The sequence below is a fragment of the Rhyacophila brunnea genome, unplaced genomic scaffold, assembly GCF_057557595.1.
Source record: "Rhyacophila brunnea isolate RB1 unplaced genomic scaffold, BYU_Rbru_1.0 scaffold_1, whole genome shotgun sequence".
Taxonomy (NCBI): domain Eukaryota; kingdom Metazoa; phylum Arthropoda; class Insecta; order Trichoptera; family Rhyacophilidae; genus Rhyacophila; species Rhyacophila brunnea.
The window spans coordinates 38,122,500-38,145,334 of NW_028232751.1; the positions used below are offsets into that span (position 1 = coordinate 38,122,500).

Consider the following 22,835-nt stretch of genomic DNA (forward strand, 5'->3'; position numbering starts at 1 on the left):
ATAATGAAATTCATGCGTAGTTATGGTGCGTCATACGATTTTTGAGGCAGGTGCCGGGTTAAAATATATATAAAGGATAATAAGGCTTTAAAATTATATAAATAGATTATCTACGTTTATTAACAACGTTTAAGGAATGTCCAGGATCATGCTCTGAAAATACCATAAAACCTCCATTTTGACCTACTACGCGCACACGTGGGCCCTTAACCCGGCGCCCGCTTCTGTCTCGAATGTAGTACGTGAAATTTCGCAAAACTACGGGGCTACAGCGCTTCTGTCGCCAAAGCTGTACGCAAAAATTCGCCGGTCGATAATGTTGAAAATTCAAGACACATGATACTGAAATCTCTACCATAATTTGCCTTGTTTCATTACCAACGGAGACATATATATAATATTGTCAAATAAATTTTTTTACAATAATAAAACTTCGATGTTTGACATGCCTTCGACAAGCCGTCAATCTTCGCTCATTCAATTTTGGTTTGAAACATCGCGCCATTTTACTGCGTTTGCGCAGTATACGTAATATCACTGTTGTGAGAGGACTGTACAAGGAATCGCTCTAGTTGTTTTTCCATACAAAATATTACCTACTTTACGCGATCTATTGTATTGTGTGAATTTTATTATATTTATAAATATTTTGTCTGTGTTATTGTTTGTGTTTTTAACTATACCGTTCATGTGTATTAAACTGTTATAAGGTGTTTTAACTATATGTTTTTTGGACTATTTTACCTTTGTTATCGTGTGAGTGTTTGGTTTCGAACTTTTTTCAAACATCAATATGGCTGGTTTAAGTGAGGAATTGGACTCCCATTACGAAATGTCCGAAGAAGAATTGGAACCATCTGACCTCAGTGATGTAGGTATATCAGAAGAGCCAATTGAACATTTGAGAACATGAACATCCGGACCCCATTTTCCGAACGTGTATGAGTTTGATGATTTTCAATCCGGTATTTAATAATATAGCGATTTGACCGACACTTCGCCTGAGTGTCTTTTTTTTGAATGTTTTTTAAGCCGTGATATAATGCTGAAGGTAGTCCAACAAACATTTTTTTCCACTACCAGTATAACACTCTTGGACTTGGACTCACAGAACTTGGACCAAAATCGCATTCTCATAATTGGATCGATACAACTGTATCAGAACTATATGCATTTTTTGCGGTGTCAGTGCTCATGACATGACAAACATTTGTCACTAGAAAAACACAGGAGTACGGATTGTTTTTTAAGTGCACCCATTTTCGGTCAGACGATGCCTAGGGACCGATATGAGTTATTGCTCTAAATGCTCCATTTTTCCGATCCAACAAGTGTTACCTCAGACAGACTAAATAAAATTAGGTTACTTTTAGAGCATACACGCAAAATTTACGCACGATGATTCCGCAACAAAATCTCTATCGATGAGAACATCATTGTTTTTAAACGGAGACTTATTTTTAAACAATTTATTCCATCGAAGCGTCATCGTTTCGGTATTTAAATGTTCGTGCTGTGTGACATTATGACGGCTTATATTTTAGATTTTATTATTTATTGTGGTGAAGGGACAGACATAGTGGATAGCCAAAACTTTGGAATTTCCGGAGCTGTTGTGACAACGCTGCTGACCGAGTATCTGGGCAAAGGGCATTCGTTGTGATGCGATAACTGGTACACCAGTCCACAGTTATTCAAGCACCTCCATGAAAATAAAACCAATGCTTGTGGGACTGTACGTAAGAATCGTAAAGAAATGCCATGCTTTAAAAAGCTGAAAAAGGGGGAGACAGAGGCAAAGTCAAACAGCCTCTCAAATGGTGTGACAGAAGAGATGTCCACATGCTTACAACCATGCACGATGACTCCTTTGGTCCAACCGGTAAAACTAATTTTAGAACCGGAGAACCCATAATGAAGCCAAAGTGCGTCTTAGAATATAATAAAAATATGGGGACTGTCGACAAGGCCGACATGATGCTCAGCAGCTTGTCATGCATGAGGAAATCTGTGAAATGGTACAAAAAGGTAGCATTTCACATGATTGACCTCTATTTATTAAATGCTTTCTATATGTATAAATCTGTTACTGGTAGTAAAAAAACTCTAATTTCAGTTAGTCGTGATAACTCAATTAGTTGCTAAGTATACTGTGAAAATCACGAAAACTCCACAACCTAGACCATCGACTAGTGAAAATTCATTGAGGTTGTTGCCTATAACTTTAACAGATCATTTGCCGGAACACATTCCGCCCACAGCAAATAATAAAAAGCACAGAAGACGCTGTCATCAATGTTCCCTCTAAGGTGTGCGCACGCACACCTACCAAAATATGTCCGCACACATGTTTTCATCTCCCATACAGTCCTCACCCAAAAATATTGTAAAAGAAAGTTTCAAGAAGAGATCACCATATCCGTCCTGCTCTATCGCTTGCCAAAGTATGTGAAAAAAAAGATACATATTTTAGTGTTTAGCAATGACCACCTGTGTGCCGGGTCCTCTACATTTTCTTAGTCTTTGACATGATTTAATTTGCTAGAAACATTGTCTGTACAGTCTCATAGTAGTCCTTATTGTGAAAACATCACAGTTCTTACAATATTTTTTAAATGCGTTTAAAAAATAATAGATCTAAAAAATCTTAATACCACTGCACATGGATGTACTGAAAATGACTATATTCTAAAACATTATATATAGGGGTTGAAAAGAATACTATTTTATGTCATAAAAATACTTTATGCTGTCATCAAATGTTTAAATTAAATATAAAGGATAAGGTTTCAAAATTATATAAATAGATTATCTACAACGTTTAAGGAATGTCCACGCTTATGCTCTGAAAATACCTACCATTTTGACTTACATGGCGCATGTGGGCCGTTAAGAAAAAATCCTCCGATAAATTTAAATTGGAATGGCTCTCTGAAATCGTCGAAACCGAAATGCCATCTTCATGCATTCGCAAAAAGTAAAAATGTGTGATATATTAATTATTTATTCGGAAACATATGATTGTGTCAAACGCATCATATGCTCCGCAACAAAGATGCAAGGAGAATTCACGTCTGGAAAGAAGTGGATTGAATGGAGGTTGTATATTAAACTTAAAGGCATTTAAGTCAAAAAGTACACCGGGATGCTGTTACGAAATTAAAAAAATTGAAAATAGGTGGAGTTTTGAAAATAATGACGGAAACACTCGAAGAACGAAAGAATAGGATTGAGATCACTAAACGCAAAAAACCTGTTTGCGATTTAGACAAAGTGTTAATTGATAATGTACTATTGGGTATACAAATAAAAGCTTGTACACTTTCTGTGCAAGATATTCATAATCATGTATTTAAATACACACATATTCCCGAATATTATGCGTTTGAATTCGTCGAACTTCGACTTTTAAACTTTGTCATTAAAAAATTAATTGTATGTGTGTGTTTGTGCCCCCCCAACCCCCGTGCATATTTACCGCACCGAATGACACCAACCCTGCACAGATGCGTTGATGATCCGCACACACAATAGGAAAATTAGAGGGAACATTAGCTGCCATGTGTGCGGAAATTCAAAAATTAATAATAAAAAAAGTCTCTATCTAGATATATGTGTTGTCTTTGTAATGTAGCTCTATGTCTCAGTCCATGTTATAAAATCTACCACTCTTCAAAACAATTTTAAATATGTAAAGTAAAAATAAATATGTAACTCATTAATAATATTTAATAAATATTTAAGTGTCTGCCTAAAAGTTTGGGGAAAAAACATGTGTGATTAATTTATTACCACTGGTGAAGTGTTCTATACTTCGCGTCAAACACGAGCATGACGAAAAACAAAATGTGCACCATGCAGTGCTCTATATACATAAAGGCAAAATATGGCAGATCTGTTCTAAATGGTAAGTCATTGTATAGAATTTATTTGTTCGGATATTTTTGACATGACTGATTTATTACGGTTTTTTAGTATTGTAAAATAATCTGAACATGTCTAGGTGCCTAAAGAATCATAAAACTCATTTTTTATTGCCATTTTTATTATGAAACACAGAAGTTAAGCAAAACAAAAAAATGACTGCAGAGAGAATTCGTCATACTTATATAGGCTGAGTGTACTGGGTTAAGGATTAGACAATTTAAAGCATAATTACCGTAAAGCCACGTGAATTGGTTTCATCAAATGTAGATCTTGCACGTGAAGCAATTCGAGTTTCACGTAAAACTTCTATTGTTGGTGGTTTAATATTTATTATGTAAGGCCGCACCCTTGGAGTGCGAAGAGCCTTTAGAGCCTGTTGATGTGGACACAGCACACACACATACCCTGAAATAAAAATGTGTTCATTGATCTATTCTATACAATAAATCTGATAAAAACTGCAATTTCCAATAAAATGTAACTATGAATTTCCATATGGGGCAGTTTGATTTTGTGAAAATTATTTTGTAATAAAAAAAGGTTGAGAAACGTTTCAGTGTTGTCAAGAAAAATAAGAATACACATAATAATTTTGCGAACACATTAATTATGAAATATTAAATTATCAAGAATGACAATAAATGTCATAGAAAAGGCAAGTATTACCGGCATTAATGATTGATTCAACACTTTCTGACGATGTTCCATATAAGTTTCCCTTATATTCACCAAATTCAATGAGTTTTCCAGCTGCTATCTCTTGTTCCATTCGTTCACGACTAACGAATATATATTCTTTTCCGTTTTGTTCACCTGGTCTTTGTGGTCGGGATGTGACTAGAAAGTTATAAAAATTGGGAACAAGTATTAATTGTTTTAAATTACAACCATTTTACATATAAAATATCTCTTAAAATAGTTTATTTTATTTAAATTTGTCATGTTTACAATAATGTCATAATCATCAAATCTACAACTGCCTAAAGAGGTTTCTTAAAGATATTTTAAAGAAATGGTTGCTGGTCATTCACTCAACTCCTTCAGTCTGTCTGTATTAGAACACATTGAAAAAAACTACATGAAAATTTCCCAGATGTCAGTTACCACACGGTTTAACTACTTCAACGTGGGCAGACACTCTATAATATGCTTGATAAATAGTTTTCAGAGCAACATCTAGAAATAAAACTTTTGTGTTTGCATAACCTGAAAAATATTTAAAATTATTAATAATTAAAACTTACACGGAACTGGACTTTTGTATTTGTCAGAATCAGTTGCAACCAGTCGTCTTTTAAGTTCATTGCGACCAACTCCAGGTGCACCGATCAAAACTAGGGGACGTATCAACCCTGGGCGAGGATATAACCGGCCGACTTCTTCATATGTGGGAATATTTTCTCTGTCAAAGTCGTCATTTTCTGCCAAATCATACATGATTTTTTTGATTTTAGCTGGAGGTTTACAAGGCAAAAGGGCTGCAGAATCGACAGATATTTCTGCACATTCAGTTTCATCCATATTATTTTCGCCATCTTGTGCGAGAGTGGACTGTGCAGCGAGGGCTCGAGTGCATTGCACTGCTGCTGCTGGATTGCAAAGAATCGGTGACGAAGGAGCAGATGACGTGGTTCCTGAAACAATATCAATGTTGGCCACTTGACGATTTAACAAGTTAAACTAAACATGCTTCTGTCTAAAACAGATGTTACCAAACATGTCATCGATATGTATACCTATGCAAACCGACCTCAATAATAAATCTTTTATTAAAAATTGTATAGCACACACATGTGCCAACACAGTAATTTTAGTATAACACATCTCAGGTAATATTTTTTGGACCATGGTACAGTAAAACCTCGTTAGTAAGAACACTGATAATTCGAAATTCGCCGTAATTCGAAATTTTCGCAAAATTATAAATGATTTCAGAGTCCTGGCATATAAAAATATTCAATAAATCGTAATAAAGTACACTATTTCACCAGCCAGTCATTGAAAATTCTGACATTTTATGACCTATTGACACATACAACGGTATGTCATCACAGGCACAACTCCACTCCACTCAAAGGAAAAACAATAACTCATGTTCAGGGCTGTAGGTATTTAATTGCCGATTGGATTTTCACATAGTTTTACTAGAGAACCAATGCCAAACAATTGTGTTGACAAATTGGAAAAAGAAAATATATTTTGTATTTTTCTATAATTCTCCTTGGTAACTTCAATTTATGGATTTATTATGGATGAATGGAGAATTTATGAAGCAACATTGCGTCAATTGTATATTATATAATATTTAAAAGAAAAAAAATTAAGTATCGGTTTTGCAAAAATGTTGCTTTATTTACAAATAATTATAACACGGTCCATTTTTAATAAAAAAATAATATATTAGTGGGTATAATACCGCCAAAAGTTACCTCTCGAAATCATGTTATGGAGTAATTGCAATTTGAAGTTCGACATGCCCTCTAAAATCAGGCACAATGCTAATTTCTTTGTGCTTTATGTGCATGTTCTACATATCGGATGTCCTTGAATTTTTTTTCTAACATAGGTACATATTTATATATAGACACTTAATTCATTGTTAACTCTAAATACCTAAATTATTGACTGACCAACTTCTGGCAGCAACTTCACAATATTAAATAAATTTTGTGAAACGATTAAAAAGTCCATTTTACGAAAATGGTGCAATTGGTACAGCAACGCGATCTGCAGTATTTCGCAAGTGGGCTTATTTTTTGAACATCTTTTTAAATAAGTAGCAAGTACAGCACACACCTAAGCTAACAATAATTATTGTCCCATAAACAATTCTGTGTGTGAAAGGAAAAAGAAGATAAGTCTAAAACTACTACTTTTGGATAATTTTGTATGGGAAGTTTCTGTGTAAAATTTATTAATTCAATAGCGTCAATTCATGAGTTCTTTTTCTCCTTTACGCATATTATATGCAATATGATTAATTTGGCTTATTTAACCCATTGTTCAACTTATAAGACATAATCTAAATTTTCCTTTTACACACGGCAAGATGAGAAGTAAATGCATAAAATACACTGTTAATAATCATTATAAAGTTGAGTATGCGAGGTATTTCATGATAAAATCATAATCTAGTAGAAACAAATATTTTTCAGCAAAACATTGAAAATATTTTATATGTAAAATAATTGCAAAACGCTGGCCAAAAAAATTAAAATAAATCGATAGATACCGTCTAAGGTTCGTGCATTGGCTTGCGATTGACGCTCATGAATTATTCTCCCTTCCTGCAGTGCCCGTGATGGAATTAAACCTGCCCTCATCACACGGTCTCCTTCTTTTCTAGCTTGCCACCTATAAAAAAATAATCACAAACAATGCAATAGCTCCACGTCAAGTATTACATTTAAAACAATTGGAATAAAAAAGTGTATGTGGCGAATACAGATAATAGTCTATATATTATATAAATAGACTATCCAATGAGCAGCAAAGGATGCAATTTTTTTTTTAAATAATGCTTTTTTATTATTTCCAACCAAATAAACAAAGAGATATTTTTGCCAATCAGAGCATGGGAATTATAGCACAGTGATAGAGTACTTGACTGCATATCGAAAACTTAGTGGTTTGAGTCCACTCGGGGGTGTCTTTTTAATTTTACTTATTGATTGTTAAAAAAATATAAAACCGAATATCAATAATACGAACCAGTATGCGTCATCTTGAGAGACAATATGGAGAACATCTCCACGTTGAAAGTCAAGACCAGCCTCTTTGCACGGAATATAAGGATCAGCTGACGAGGAATAGTCAAAATGTGCTCGGACTCGTACTTTACTCTCTCGCAATCCCAATTTTCCATACGATGGCACCAACTTGAATGTTATAGTCCCTTCTGAGTTTTGCTGTGTGAAAGACAAGTAACATTATTGTTCTATGAAAGTATACATCAACATTTAAATTTATAACAAATACAGTGACATTTTTTTTTCAATCACATTTATCTCGTTAGCTATATCTTCAACTTCGCTGCAACTTTTAATTCCGATTTTTAAAAGTCGTTAAGTGCATGCCTTAGATTGAATCGCTTGGATGCATTTTTTAGCTGTCTACACCTGTGTGTTAAATAGTTTTTGATTTTTCAACAGTGTAGGCATGAAATAGTGTTGCCATTTTAGTCTACGTTGATTATAATAGAAATGTGTAGAAATTATTGTATTTCTGATACCATTCAATAAACAAAAACATGTGTAATTTTAGTTAAAAAATGCTACTATGGTTTTCAAAAACACTTCAAAGTCAAGGCACCTCAAAATGGCAGATGAAATGTCAGTTATACAAGAAACTCATTAGACCCATCCTGGCCTAAGGAGTCTTGATATATTCGAGAGGAATATCTCTTATGATTTTACAGATCTAGAGAAGAAAATGGCATGAATGAGACTTAGAGCTGTTTATAGAACCAAGAATAACACAATTTGTTAAGGTGAGACACTTGGGTTGCAAAGATGGAGGAAATGCAGCCGCCAACACTACTACTGGTAACGAGCCCGAAAGGCAGAACAATAATTGGAAGACCCAAGTTGAGATAGCTTGACTGCGTTAATAGAGATGCCACCACATTGGGTCTTCAAAACTGGAGAACTACAGGTCAGGATATGTAGGAGTAGAGGGTTATCCTGGGGGCACCCAAGATCCATACAGGATTGTAGAGCCAACGTTACTATACAAAACTATAAAACAAGACAATTACACAGCTTAAGTATTGGAAGAATGAATGTGATAACAAGAAAACTGAAAATTGATATCTTTGACAGGTTTTCTTTAGCCTTAATAGTAGACGATTCTATAAGATAAGGATAAATGTTGTTATCTTACCAGAATCGCCAGAACATCAGCTGGTGTTTTCATTTCAACGTTTATGCCATTAACTTCTACAACTTCATCTCCGGCATGTATCAGTCCAGATCGATCAGCAGCACCACCGTGCATAACCCTGGCAATGACAATTTTCCCCGTATCTTCATCTGTTTTTATTGTAGCACCCTACAACAGAATATTATATTTTTATGTTGCCTACAATTTTATATGCATTATACAAGTAAGCTTTTAATATAGCAATGACACTAATATTAAAAGAAAATAATATAGCATTTCTAAGTATGGTTTTGAGAAAATTACCATGTTATTTATTTTTTGGTGGGGGGGGGGAATAAAAATGCGCATGACAACTTGAATGTCCAGTAAAAAAAATACATCACACTAATCAGAATTCCATGGGTACAATATTTAAACGTAAATTCAAAATAATATTTTCTGTCACATATACTACGAGGGTGGGTCAATAATTCCTTAGAAAAAAGCATTAAAACAGTTTTTATTTTTGTATTTTTTTTTTATTTCTCAACATAATCTCCTTGGAGCTCAATACACTTAGTTAGACGTTTCTCATTTTTTTTTAAACCGTCAGAAAAATAAGTTTTCGGAAGGTCCTCAAAATAAGCATTTGTCCGATCGATGACTTCTTCATTTGAAAAAAAACGTTGTCCACTTAGCCATTTTTTTAAGTTTGGGAAAAGGAAAAAGTCACTGGGGGCTAAATCTGGCGAATACGGTGGGTGGTCGACCAATTCGAACTTCAATTCTTCAATTTTAGCCATTGATTGTAAACATGTGTGAACACGGGCATTGTCCTGATGAAAGAGGATTTTTTTCCTGTTTAAATGAGGCCGTTTTTCTTCAATTTCGTTTTTTAGCTGGTCCAATAAAGATGCATAATAATCCCCTGTTATTGTTTTTCCTTTTTCCAAATAGTCAACGAAAATAATTCCACGTGCATCCCAAAATACAGTAGCCATAACCTTACCAGCTGATTTTACGGTTTTCGCCTTCTTTGGACATGGTTCGCCTTTCGCAATCCACTGCTTTGACTGTTCTTTCGTCTCGGGAGTATAGTGGTGTATCCATGTTTCATCTACAGTCACAAAGCGACGAAAAAATTCATCCGGATTGCGTTGCATGAGCGACAACAGGGCTTTAGAGGTCACCACCCTATTGCGTTTATTGTCGACTGTGAGCAAACGCGGCACCCATCTTGCAGAAACTTTTTTCATGCCCAATTTGTCATGTAAAATAGAAATGACGCTACCTTTTGAGATCCCTGTAACCTCAATTATCTCACTCAACTTTAATCTTCGGTCACTTAACACCATATCGTGGATTTTATTGATCATTTCTGGTGTAGTCACCTCTACAGGACGTCCTGAGCGTGGTTCATCCTTTGTTGATGTACGACCACGTTTAAATTCATTTAACCAGTTATAAATAGTTGCAAGTGAAGGAGCAGATATGCCGTGAACTAAATCCAATTCATTTTTTATTTCCTTTGCTGTTAACCCTTTTATATTAAAATGTTTAATAACAGCTCTAAACTCAATTTTCTCCATTTTTGTAAACAAGCAAATTTTTTTTTTAAATGTACGAAAATAAAAAACAACAACCCGACCAATCTGATTGAAACTTCGCAGCATACTGAATCGGTAGTGCCGCTGCATGAAAACAAACCGCTTACAGTACTAGTCGCGCCACCTGTCGGCTTTTCTAAGGACTTATTGACCCACCCTCGTACCTACTGAACGTAATGTTTTATTTTATACAATTATACCAATGTGCTGAAGTAGTGAGATTCATACTGTACATCAGCGATTTCCAAACTGGTAGGCGCGAAAAATTTAACACAATTAATGTAGCCATAAGTTTGCAGTTTGCAAATGCATAAATTATAAAACGGCCGCTAGTAATGAACTACACAAAAAAACAGTCCTAAAAGGTTGTTTGCAAACCTGTCTGAAAATATGGAGACTAATTTTATAATACCTCACTTCCATACTATTGTGAAGCGCGCTGGCTATCTCGTGAAAAAAATGAAATAAAAGGGTCAAATCATAATGTTGAAATTTGAGGCAAATTTGTTTAGGAAAAATAATTTTGTTGTTGATATTAAAAAAAAATTGAGTGAATAAATCAATGCAAGGACCACTAATGCATTCACTGATTTAAAAAGACAAAGTGAAGGCATTCATAAAAAATTGAAGCTTTGGAAATCAAAATTACAAAAAAAATAAGTTCGCCATGTCTCCACTTTTAAATGATTTCGACGCCAGATATATTGAAGCAAACAAAAATCTATTTCCTGAGTTCTTGGTTAGTTTGCTAATCCACTTTTCACATTATTTTTTTAACAGTAAAAAAAATACTTTGTTAGGGCTATTAAATATTTTAAATATGTGGTTGAAAGATCCTGGCCTGGGGCCCGCTTCAGGATGTGAGGCCCATGATAGAATCCATTTGTCAATGAACGATGATGAATTTAGATAGACTACTATTAAAATTGATTGTGCTAATAAACAAGCACATTCGTCGAATAAAAAAGAAATTATTTAAAAATGAATATAGTATAAAGTAGGTAGTAAAAACTTGTTTATTTTTTTTTCATTTTTGTATTAGTACTTTGTTAAGACTATTTAAAAAGGTGTCTGCATTATTTAATGAAATAAAGTGGGGCGGCGCCAAGATTAGATTTTTAAAAGGGAGGCGTAGTAACATAAAATTTGGAAACCACTGCTGTATATGATAATAAAAAAATTAGTGTAGTACATACATATTAATAAAATACAATATCTGATTTTTGATGTGGCTACTTCAGTTCGCATAAACTAAATTTCTTTAGTTTATACTTTATATCGTGTTCATTCCAAAGTGGGATATGCAAAAGAACAAGATATTCATGTAATCTAAAAATAATCAACTCATTAAATCCCACGCTGTAACTGTTTTCTTAATAAAAAAATAAATATAAAATCTCAGCAATAATACACATATCCAGTGTAGAGGTATCTTATTTGTTAACGAGGATTGGTTGTTAACCATTTGCTCAACCCACTATGACCAGGCCCCAAAGAAAATACACAAATTAGTTAAAATAGCATGCATATTTTACCCAGCCAGCAGGATTTGCACACTTGACCAATGAATTAGAACTCTAACAAGCTAACCACTGCTCTACATTGGTTGTATAGGTATTTCTTGAATATTTATATTATAGATGAATTTAACAGTAAGTTTTTTTCTTTCTAATTTTATTGTCTTGATGATTAGATATAAAATTCCTATGAGATTCTTGAGCTGTAACTATCATGAAATATGATACTAATAAGAAATCATAGAAAGATTACTGCTGAATATTCAGAAACAAAAAAATAATGAAATTAACTTTTGAAATGGAAAATGATCAGTAATGCATACCACCCATTCCCGCAGGTTATAGGGCTCATTAAATTTTCACGACTAGGATTTAAAATTGTCTAAGAATGACTATGGGATGGCCTACCAATGTAGTTTGGAGAGCACTGCTATATGTAATAAATAAGCATTAAACTGAAAACAAACAGCATCCATACAAAAATGCACTAAGAAAGCAAGAAAAAATCACATATTGACTTGTTTCCTTCGATACCAGAAACAATTTTTTTTAGTCTATTCCTACCCGTTAGTTCTAATAAAATCATTGTTTAACCTATGGTATATATTATTATTATTATTATAACTTTATATTTACAATAACTTCTTTATATAAATTATGTCATATATTATATAGAATTATGATGAATAGTTTTACAAGTGTTGAATACACAATTAGACTATGATTCTTTGTCAAAAATATCTATTATAAGTAAATTTGTCTGGACTTTCAATTAAATACATAAGAATAAAAAGATTACTCATTCAATACATTATAGAAAAAATTTTAAAATGGATCTTACGATTACAGAAAAAAGAATTGATAAAGAGTCTAACTTATTCATATTTGAGGAAGAAACTATGAACTGAACGAAAAATTATAATAAATTTATTATAGATTAAAAAAGTATGAAGTCTATAATAATTTTATTCTCGTTGTTCAATAAATTGTCCTGTTCAACAGCTATGGTTTACCCAACCCTTAGGTCTCTGGATATGATTTCTAGAGGGTCGGACAACTACTCTTAGCCAAGATACTCAATCGCATTTTATCTAATTAATATTTTATGTTGAACAAGCGCTGTAATTGTGAACTACCATAATTTTTAGTCTAAATGGGAAATTTCAGGTGGAAAGTCATAAATATTTTTTGACAAAGAACTGGGAGGGATGTGATAAGCTATTTGAGACTGTCATCAAGAAATGGATGGACAGATATAGACTGATTTAATTGGGTTTAATGGGTTCTCACAGCCCGAAATAGTTATCTATCTACATATCAATATTGTAGAATTAACAAAAACTATATTTCAAAATCACGAATAAGCCACATATATGATGGTTACTAATTCATTAACAGGTAAATATAGAGAAGATTTACGATGATTGATAAAAAATTAAATGACAATCTGCAAAAAGTTTTATTTTATGATCATTTTTAATGTGTTTTTTCACTCTATTAGTAATGCCTTTTATGCTAATGTGGTGTGGGGTGACAGGTTATTTGACTACTACAAAAGGCGGTGTCGCCACATAAAAAAGGTAGGGAACCATTGCTTTATGTAATACATTTCTAGATCGAGAAAAAACTAATTTTACTAAACCTTCAACTATATTTTAAAAAAATCATGTTATTATTTACATTGATAAAATATTTTTCCAAATTAAGTATGCCTTACGAAAAATGATGTATATTAAAGATACATGTTGTCCTGAATTTGAAACATTTTGAAAGTTCAAAGTAAATTGAAAAACCATAACTAAATACATACTCTTACGCATTCATACAAGCATATACACAGAGCATTAGTAAAAGTAATAATGTTACAAAGAAACATTTACTTAGTAGACGATAGAATTTAAATTTATTATAATAATAATGCATGATGGAGACAAACAATAATAAGTATCTACGTGGAAGATTGATTTAAAAAAAGTGCAAAAGCAAGGAGTGTGAGGCAACAGCGTAAACATTTGAAGCACTATTACATAGTTGGTAGTTGTCATCATTTAACTTACCACTATGGGCTCTGCGCTCTGAGCACCACCCTTTTGACCACAAACATATCAATAAATTAACAATGAAGAACAAAATTGTTGAGAGATTGGTTATGTCATAAAAGGATAAGTTGTGCCTTAAAACAGGGACGGACTGGTTTGATGAAATGTTGAGCATAATTATTTTAATTAACAATTTCTTTTATTCAACGAATAATTCACAAGATTTAGGAATGTATTATTCTAATTATTGAACATACATAATTTTGAAAAACACTTCTGAGAAAATATGTTATAACCAATAGAAAAAATCTTTTTGAAAAAAGTAAGACACCTGGCAGGAATCGAACCCGCATCTCCTGGGTTTACGCCCCAATTCGCGCATTATCCACTATGCTACAAGGGGACATACTAATGACCACAAACTTTAACTATTGGCCTTTTAATACTTGCTCATCGGCGTACATTTAGTATTAGGTTAAAATTTGATTAATAAGGTGATTACAACATAAAATGAAAACTGCCCAAGCCAAAATATGCACAAGTGCTGTAAAACTGTAGTTTCAAGTGGAAGGATTTTACTATTTTTATAATGATTATTGTAAATTCAACCTCACATTAACAATTAATTATTATTATTATATTATTATTTTTTAAAGGAATATGTAGTTATTTTTGTGGACATGTAAAATTTGTTAATTGGTTGGCCAGGGTCAGTTTAATGATGCCAATCCAGCCCTGTCTCGAATTTATAAATAATGTTAATGTTTAGTATGTAATCAAGGAAGATAAATTACTAATAAGTAATTTTCCATCAAGTTAAGGCATGTTTTGATAGGATTTGCTTGATTAAAATAATATAATATGTAAGAAATACTTAAATAGTTTAGTTTAGCTGTGCTTTGTAACTGATGAGATTAAAGCTTGCTAATTATTATAAAACTAATTAATGAAAGTTATTTATATTTGGAATACTAATTATAAATAATTCCAAATAATCTGAAATGCAAAATATTGACTTTATAAATATTTTGGCATGCTACTATGTTTCAAATGTGTAGATTTTATGCCAGTTATCAGTATATTAAAATATGTTTATCACATTACCAAGGGTTCATCGCTTTTCACTAACTGCACAATTTTTACAGTTTCTTCATTATCATCAACATCTGGAGGCACTTCTGGTAAATGTGGATAGTAGTCTTTCTGAGCAATAGCATCATGAGCGCACAGTATTCCCTAAAAACGAAAAATAAATTAGGTAAAAAAAAATATTCAAGTCCTATGGTTTGAACAGCTGCACCAGTGACCAAGTTGAGTAAGTCGAATTCAATATGCAATTGTAAATTCTACCGATCTGTTTTTAACATTTTGTGATTGAGGTCTCATTCTAATATGACCCATTATTACATAATATATTTTTCTCTCTGTTTATTAAAATTATAAGTGTTTGAAAGAGGACAGGACTGAAAAGACGACATCTTATATACCACGTCCATGTGATTTAAACCAATGGTGGGAATAAAATGCTTATATATTTTCATACAAAACAGTTTGAATCCTGTTTCACGCAAAATTATGTATTTGATGTGAGCTGCTCCTATTTTTTTTAATTGTCACTTGTGCCAGGTTTAATTCTCAGCAGATGGCCGCGCGGCTTAAGCGTTGGCATATTGCGTCGTGGGTCCCAGGTTCGAATCCTGGGTCTGGCAAGTACACATATTGTTTTTTCAATTTTTGTGTAAGAGTCAGAGTATGGACCTAATAGGTTGAGTAAGTGGCTGACATCCATTTTTCGTAAAAACAAAATCTGTCGATACAAACCTCCACTCTGTGAAGGCCCATATCGTCGGTGTTTTGTAAAAAGGGCGAATTAACCATTTTGGCGAAATCGAGATTTTAAGCTAATAATAATCTAGGATTAAATTTAAAAAATAGTAAAGACAAAATCACCAAACTGGAGAAAAGCGGGGTTTATGAAATAACATGTGGCACATGTAGTCTATACTACATTGGTCAATCTGGCATGCCCATAAAAACTCGTTTTGAAGAACACCTGCGGTCTTTCAGGAATGGTAAAACAGATTCTCAGTTCGCTAAACATTTGATATCGAATTCGCATTCCATCAGTGACAAAATAACGCCAGAATGTTTGCATATATGTAACAAAGGTCTAAAATTAAATTTACTCGAACAATTGGAAATTAATCGCGAATTATCCAAAAGTAATCACATAATTAATGAAAATTTGATAATGCATTCGTCGCCACTATTAAATATAATTTAAGCACATGATTAACAAAATTATAAGTACTAATAATATTTTAATTGATTAATAATGTCAAGAAATAACCAAAACGCTCGAACACTGTACTTTTGATATCCATTAAAAACCCACTTAGGGTTTTCAAAGTATTAATAATATCACAATTAATAATAATTATACAAAGTCATAATATTGTTTGAACGAATAAGAAAATGTATTCTGTCTCTATCTATGCGTATAGTATTTAAGCAAAGGCAAACGGCCTATCTGAATAGTCTTGATAATGGTGTTACAACCGAAATAGCTATCGACAAACCTTCTAAAAAACCTGTAGAATTTAATATTAATTATATTTTCATTTCTTTTAAAATGGAATTCTACCAAGTAAATGCTAACTCAATTAATAGACTAAAATTAAATTAATTAAAATTACGAAATAAAATGCAAATGTGACATATTATGCCTTTTAAAATATTATATAATAATACCTATTACAATGACAGTATTCTTTCTAAGCTTTATTATAAACTTGTTAGATATTTATAATCATCTACAGGTAATAAACAAATAAATGTCAAAAGTTAAAAATCCTCATCCTGTAAAATAGCATTTTGGTTAATTCGCCCTTTTTACAAAACACTGACGATATGATCCTATTAGCATCAGACATGGTCGAAAGAAAAAAAAAAGAATATAAAATATAACATTAAATAAATTTGTGAAAGTTTTGGCGGCCCTCGTAGTCCAATGGATAAGGAACTGACGGCTCTTGTCTGATATACTTACTGAATTATTTGTTAGATTAGGTTTTCATTCTTAATTTCATGAATTTTGCCAAAATCGGTTATGAAAATTCCCACCTGGCTTCCTGTACACCAACATGTATCGCACTGACTTCTCATATCACGGTTTCTGGATTTGATTCCGGGGAAGTCAAAATACATTTATGTGACTTTCTCAAGCCTGGGAATTTCAAAAATGTTTCACTATTAGTCCCTTGTGGTCTGTTAAAAACATGTAAACAAAATAGTTTTACCTGTATATGTGGAGTTTGGAGTAATTTAAATAGTTCTTCTCTTAGGGGCGACTGTGGTAATGGAGCTCCTGAGATTAGCTCTAGAACTTCTAGAGCAACTTCCATAGAATTCGATAGAAGTGGGAAGAATCTTTCGTCTTTGCCTTTGGCTACTATTTTATTGTGAACATGTACGAGAGCGTGTAATTGTTTCGATTGCAGTAATTCACTGAGAAATGTTAGATCTTCACCTCCTTGTACTTCTTTGAGAGATGTAAGCAACCTAGACAGGGCTGTGAAGAAAAAGTTTATTGATTTAAATTGAGACAATCAAATAGTTAGTGATACAACCAACTTTCAAATTATTCTGGACCATAAAGGTATTTATTTTATCTATGTAATAGAGGTATTTATTCGAGTAAATAACACTAGGCATGAATTTTATGAAGTGCCTACCAATTATATTAATATAATGATCATTTTTTCACTCTCTTCGCACCCCACTATTTGATAAATAAATAAAAAAAACATTGCGAATGTCATCTTAACTCAAAAACATAAATTGGGAGAGACTTATTATATGCCTACATTTTGAAACAAAGAAAGCAAATAGTTGACAAGTCCCAATCAAGTATGGTGGAAAACTGACTACCTATATTCTTATGACATATTGGCACACGAAATTGTATTGAAATATAAGCACACATACCTGGATCCCAATTCTCCCAATTATCATCCATTATAGCTGATGACATCCAAACAATTGATAACAGATAAATAAAATCAAATGTATTATACAAATCACTCAGCAAGACGAAAAACACTCATTCGGAGGTAACCACCCAAATACAATTTGGTTATCACGGATAATCAATAAATCAATGTCAGTTAAATAAATCTTGAAAAGTGCATAATACCACTTATTGGCAATAAGTATTCTTACCAAATCAATATGCTCCAAAGCAAACCGTGTCAGATGACATTCAAAGTTACCTACTGATGTCGTGCGAACATGCGCCGACACTGAAGAGGAGCGTTTTCGTACTCGTAGTCGTAGTAGGTAGAAGCCAGTGTTGCCATCTTTTCAAAATGGAATTATAGTACAGAGCCTCGAAAATTATAGTATTTGGGGAAAAAATATAGTACGCGTTGTCATCTGTTGAAAATGTATAGGTTTTTTGTTTCCCAGGAAAAAAATAACGGAGAATTTGAGAAACTCTGAGACCCCTTTTTATTTTGGTACCTCTTCCGACCAAAAATGCTTACCGAAGAATTCAAAAAAAGTCAAGGGATTTTTTGACGTTTTTAGAGCAATTTTTTGAACAAGTTCTCCAAATCTTCTTATTTATTGCGAAATAATAGTACTTTGCACCAATTTATCAAATGGAAATACCGAAATTTTAGTACTTTTTACACATTTTTTCCAATATTCAAAATTATAGTATTTTGGGCGTACTATCCCTGTTTTATATCGTACATAGTGCGCGGACCAAAATTATAGTACAAATACTATACTTATAGTAAGGTTGGCAACACTGGTAGAAGCACTGTTGCCATCTTTTCAAAGTGGAATTATAGTACAGAGCCTCCAAAATTATAGTATTTGGGGAAAAAGTATAGTACGCGTTGTCATATTTTGTTGAAAATTTATAGGTTTTTTGTTTCTCAGATGAAAAAAAAATAACGGGGAATATGAGAAACTCCGAGACCCCTTTTTATTTAGGTACCTCTCCCAGCCAAAAATGCTTACCGAAGAATTCAAGAAATTTCATTTTAAGCCAAAGCCAAGGACTTTTTTTACGTTTTTTGTACATTTTTTTTTCCAGGTTCTCCAAATTTTCTTATATTGCAAAATTATAGTACTTTGGATCGATTTATAGCACGGAAATATCGAAATTTTAGTACTTTTAACATATTTTTTCCGATATTCAGCGCTCGAATATTTACTGAAGATATTATTTACATGGTTATCAAATTTATATATAAGTACTAGCTGACCCGGCAAACGTTGTTCTGCCATATAAATTATTTCTAGTGAATATTTTGGTTGTTAAATAAAAAATAACAAATGTATCGTAAGTGTGTGGGGATGGGATCTATGACAGAAAGAGGAATGGAGCGCTGTAGACGATGACCGCCGATAAAAACAAAAAAACACCAACCATTAATTTTCTCAATTCAAAATGAGTAATGATGTTCATAATGAATGAATTACCTGTGATAGGATCTCGTTGTTTAATATTTATTCAATAACCGTCTTGTCCCTTCCAGAAAATTAGCGGATATTGGAGAGCGTCGTATGAACGGTGTGTGTCAGCGATGAACTCCAGATTATTGTTTCTTCTTCGAATCACGATTTCCCGCATCGATGTGCGGTCGCCAACCATGATTCCAGCAATGTCGTCAACAACAGGCGCATTGAATCGACGCACGTGCTCTCCAGCTGGTGTTTTATCAGGATTGATGACAATAGCGTGATTGTCACTTTGCAATTCGTGCATGTGTGCTTTGAAGAATTTCAATAATTCATTGTGCTCATTCAATAGGGCGTCCAGTTTGCCGACGATGCGCCTGGCATTAGGTGAATTGAGGTTATTGTAGCCGCAACGTGCATCCACACGATTGATGTCCTCACCGTCCATGAAGTAGATTTGTAAAAATTTATGTGGTTCTTTTGGCATTGGCAGCAATGAGCCTACTTTGTGGTATACTTGGCCTTTGATTTTGAACGTAGAATGCAATTGTTGACCATTTGCCGCAGTATTGTGAACTATTTCTGTTGCTCCGAACGAAGTCATTTGGAAGTATGAATTGAATGTGCGAATGGACTTCAGGAACAGGTTTGAATCTGGAACCGTGCCGATGAGCAAGCCGTTCAATGGTTCTGGTGGTATCTCAATTTCTGGTAGTTGCACTTTTCCTGATGCGCAACACATCCCGGCTGACTCACGTTTGAATTTGAGAGCATGACAATGGGGACATTCTTTGTCCATAGCACCAATCAGCACTTTCGTATGAGCGGAATATTCAATATCTGGCTCGTACTCGAATGCGAGACGAAGGAACGAAGCGGATGTAAATGCTCGATCTACTTGTTGGCGTTGTCGGTCATTTGCTCTGCGTGTGTTAACTACGAACCGGCGCGCTTGGCTCCGTTACAATTGTCGTTGTTGATTTCGTTCAGCTCGTGTCTCTTGTGATTGAGATGCACGCAATTGCGACATGCTCACACGCACGTTTTTGTTATCTTGTTGGATTTGTTCATCTGTTCTTTCTGCTCTACTATTTCGCATGTTTGTTGCTTTATTCGTTCGACGGCCCAAATGCCCTCCCTCGCGTCTTGCTGGCATTGTGCACTGTAATACACGCACACAAAAATAGATGAATTAAAATAAATCATACAAAATTTTGCACGCACTGCGTTGTGATATGCCGAATGAAATGTCAAAATGACGTGACGCTTCTCTTGAATTCTTCTCGGACGTAGCGCCATCTGTCATTCAACAACGTAAATAATTTCATTCTGTTTGAAATACGAACGACGGTTAAATTTGTTCATACAAAAACAATAAAATCGCGAATAAAAAATGGGAGGGTGGGGGTAGGATGGTGAAAATTTGGGGTTATAGGTATTTTTTAATGCAAAATAATAAAAAAAATACAAAAAGAAATTTTCAAAAAAATAAAAGAAATTTTTTTCTGGATGGAAATACCCTAATCACCCAGCTTTATGAAATATACTTGTTGACCTATTCTCATACCTAACACGTATACATAAAAAAAATCATAAAAATCGGTCGAGCCATTTCGGAGGAGTGCGACCACAAACATCGTGACACGAGATTTTTATATATATAGAGATATTTAGTCTATTTTATAAAAATAAGTGTGTTAGATTTTCTATTATATTATGGTCGATCTAGCTCAGACAGTCAAAATATTTTTTTTCCACGAGACGGAGCGATAATTTTACCGATTTGATGAACCGGAACGGCGCTCCGGTGAGCTCCGGTCCATTTAGAGCCCTGCCGATATTCAAAATTATAGTATTTTGGGCGTACTATACCTGTTGTGTTCTCGATATTTCTATACGGAGCCGAGTCGTGGACCCTGAAGGCAAGAGAACGGAAGGCAATTGATACCTTTGAGATGTGGTGTTGGCGCTGAATGCTTTGCATTTCTTGGACGGAGCACAGGGCAAACCAGTCAATCATCCAGAGACTGAAGATAAAGGAACGGCTCTCGACGATATGTTTGAGAAGAATTCAGCAGTTTTTTGGACATATTGTCAGGCGCGGACCGGACAACCTGGAGAGACTGGTAATTTTGGGTAGCCTCCAGGGAAGGCGAAGCAGAGGAAGAGAGTCTGCGCGATGGAGCGACCAAGCTGACTGGGGGCACCATCCATTCTGCCCTGAGAGAAGCGGAAGATCGAGAAGGATGGAAAGTCTTGGTCGCTCAAAGGATGGCGTAATTTAAATGTGGTCACGATCCTCAGCCATGAGTGCACGACCAAGAAGAAGATACCTGTTTTATATCGTACATAGTACGCGGACCAAAATGTAGTACAAATCCTATAATTATAGTACGGTTGGCAACAATGAAACCAAGCCAAAAGCGAATGGGTTCAAGGTGCTGCCGACATTAAAATATTCAATATCCTTAAAAATTTAATCAACCAATACCATAGATCTAATTACCTTGATTATTAAATCTTATAAAATTATATATTTAAATACACTCGATTGGTGAAAGAGATTATCAGGTATTTTATAAAATAACTGGTTTGTAATCGAAAATTTCCTGTGTATTTTAGCATGCCAACATAACTAAAATCCTCATAAAGACGAATGTTTGAATTAAACAAATTTTAGAATATTATACGACCCTCAGAATTAAAGATTCAACAGAAAATTTAAAAACGCTGTAAGTATATAAAAAGTTCTTTTTATCTTGTAATTATTTTCGTTGTTAATTACCTTTATCTTATTTTTAATTAAATGTTGTAATATTAAATTTGTACTATAACTCAAAATATTTATACGAAATAGTAAACTTACATAATATTCTTTAATATTTAATCCATTATATGCCAAGAACAGTGTAATTTACTTTCCCTTCCATCAATTAACTCTTTAAACTCGTTATGTGGACATATACCGTGGCGTAATAAACGTCTTTCAAACTTGTGACGAAGCCGGTGTCAGTTTTCAACCGCTAGTGCCGGTCTACAGAAATGTAGTAATATTCAACTAGTTACTAGAGTATTAAATTTAAAAACTAATTATAGCAGCGATTTTAGTCTGCTTATATTACATAAGTGCTGCTTTCTTGGGTATGTCACTGCTTAGTGATGTTGTAATTTACCTCTGATCTTAAATAAGTGTTAATCTTAAGAGTGAGCTTAACAGCAAAGTCATTCATAGTTCAGTCAGAAAGAAATCTCAGCATTGAAAGGACGTCATTTTAATTCAGTCTAACCTCAAAAACCTCTAACCATCGGGGATTTATTTTCAGAAACGCAATATTTTTTTGTTTTTTTTTTTGTTTTGTTATTTTACCGAGGCTTTGACTGCGACTCGCTGTCATATCGCCTCTTCTCTTCTA

The 22,835-nt window shown here is 33.7% G+C and overlaps 1 protein-coding gene across 3 annotated transcripts in view; it reads right to left on the minus strand.

Annotated features, from left to right (window-relative positions):
* The window catches only part of metro (membrane palmitoylated protein 7-like protein metro), a 30,305-nt gene extending 12,022 nt beyond the window's left edge, over positions 1–18,283 (minus strand). Inside the window, exons 1-11 of one of the 3 annotated variants that reach the window (XM_085943755.1) lie at positions 18,172–18,267; positions 17,938–17,973; positions 17,250–17,521; positions 15,055–15,186; positions 13,969–13,998; positions 8,809–8,976; positions 7,639–7,835; positions 7,160–7,281; positions 5,172–5,561; positions 4,594–4,764; positions 4,160–4,332 (exon numbers count right to left, since the gene is read on the minus strand). In XM_085943755.1, the coding sequence (XP_085799881.1) occupies positions 4,160–4,332; positions 4,594–4,764; positions 5,172–5,561; positions 7,160–7,281; positions 7,639–7,835; positions 8,809–8,976; positions 13,969–13,998; positions 15,055–15,186; positions 17,250–17,521; positions 17,938–17,968 (1,686 nt within the window). In that variant the 5' untranslated portion in view covers positions 17,969–17,973; positions 18,172–18,267. Of the gene's footprint in view, positions 1–4,159; positions 4,333–4,593; positions 4,765–5,171; positions 5,562–7,159; positions 7,282–7,638; positions 7,836–8,808; positions 8,977–13,968; positions 13,999–15,054; positions 15,187–17,249; positions 17,522–17,937 lie in introns of all 3 variants that reach the window. The other 2 variants (XM_085943762.1, XM_085943748.1) reach the window with 2 other exon arrangements.
* Between the last annotated feature and the right edge of the window lie 4,552 nt (positions 18,284–22,835).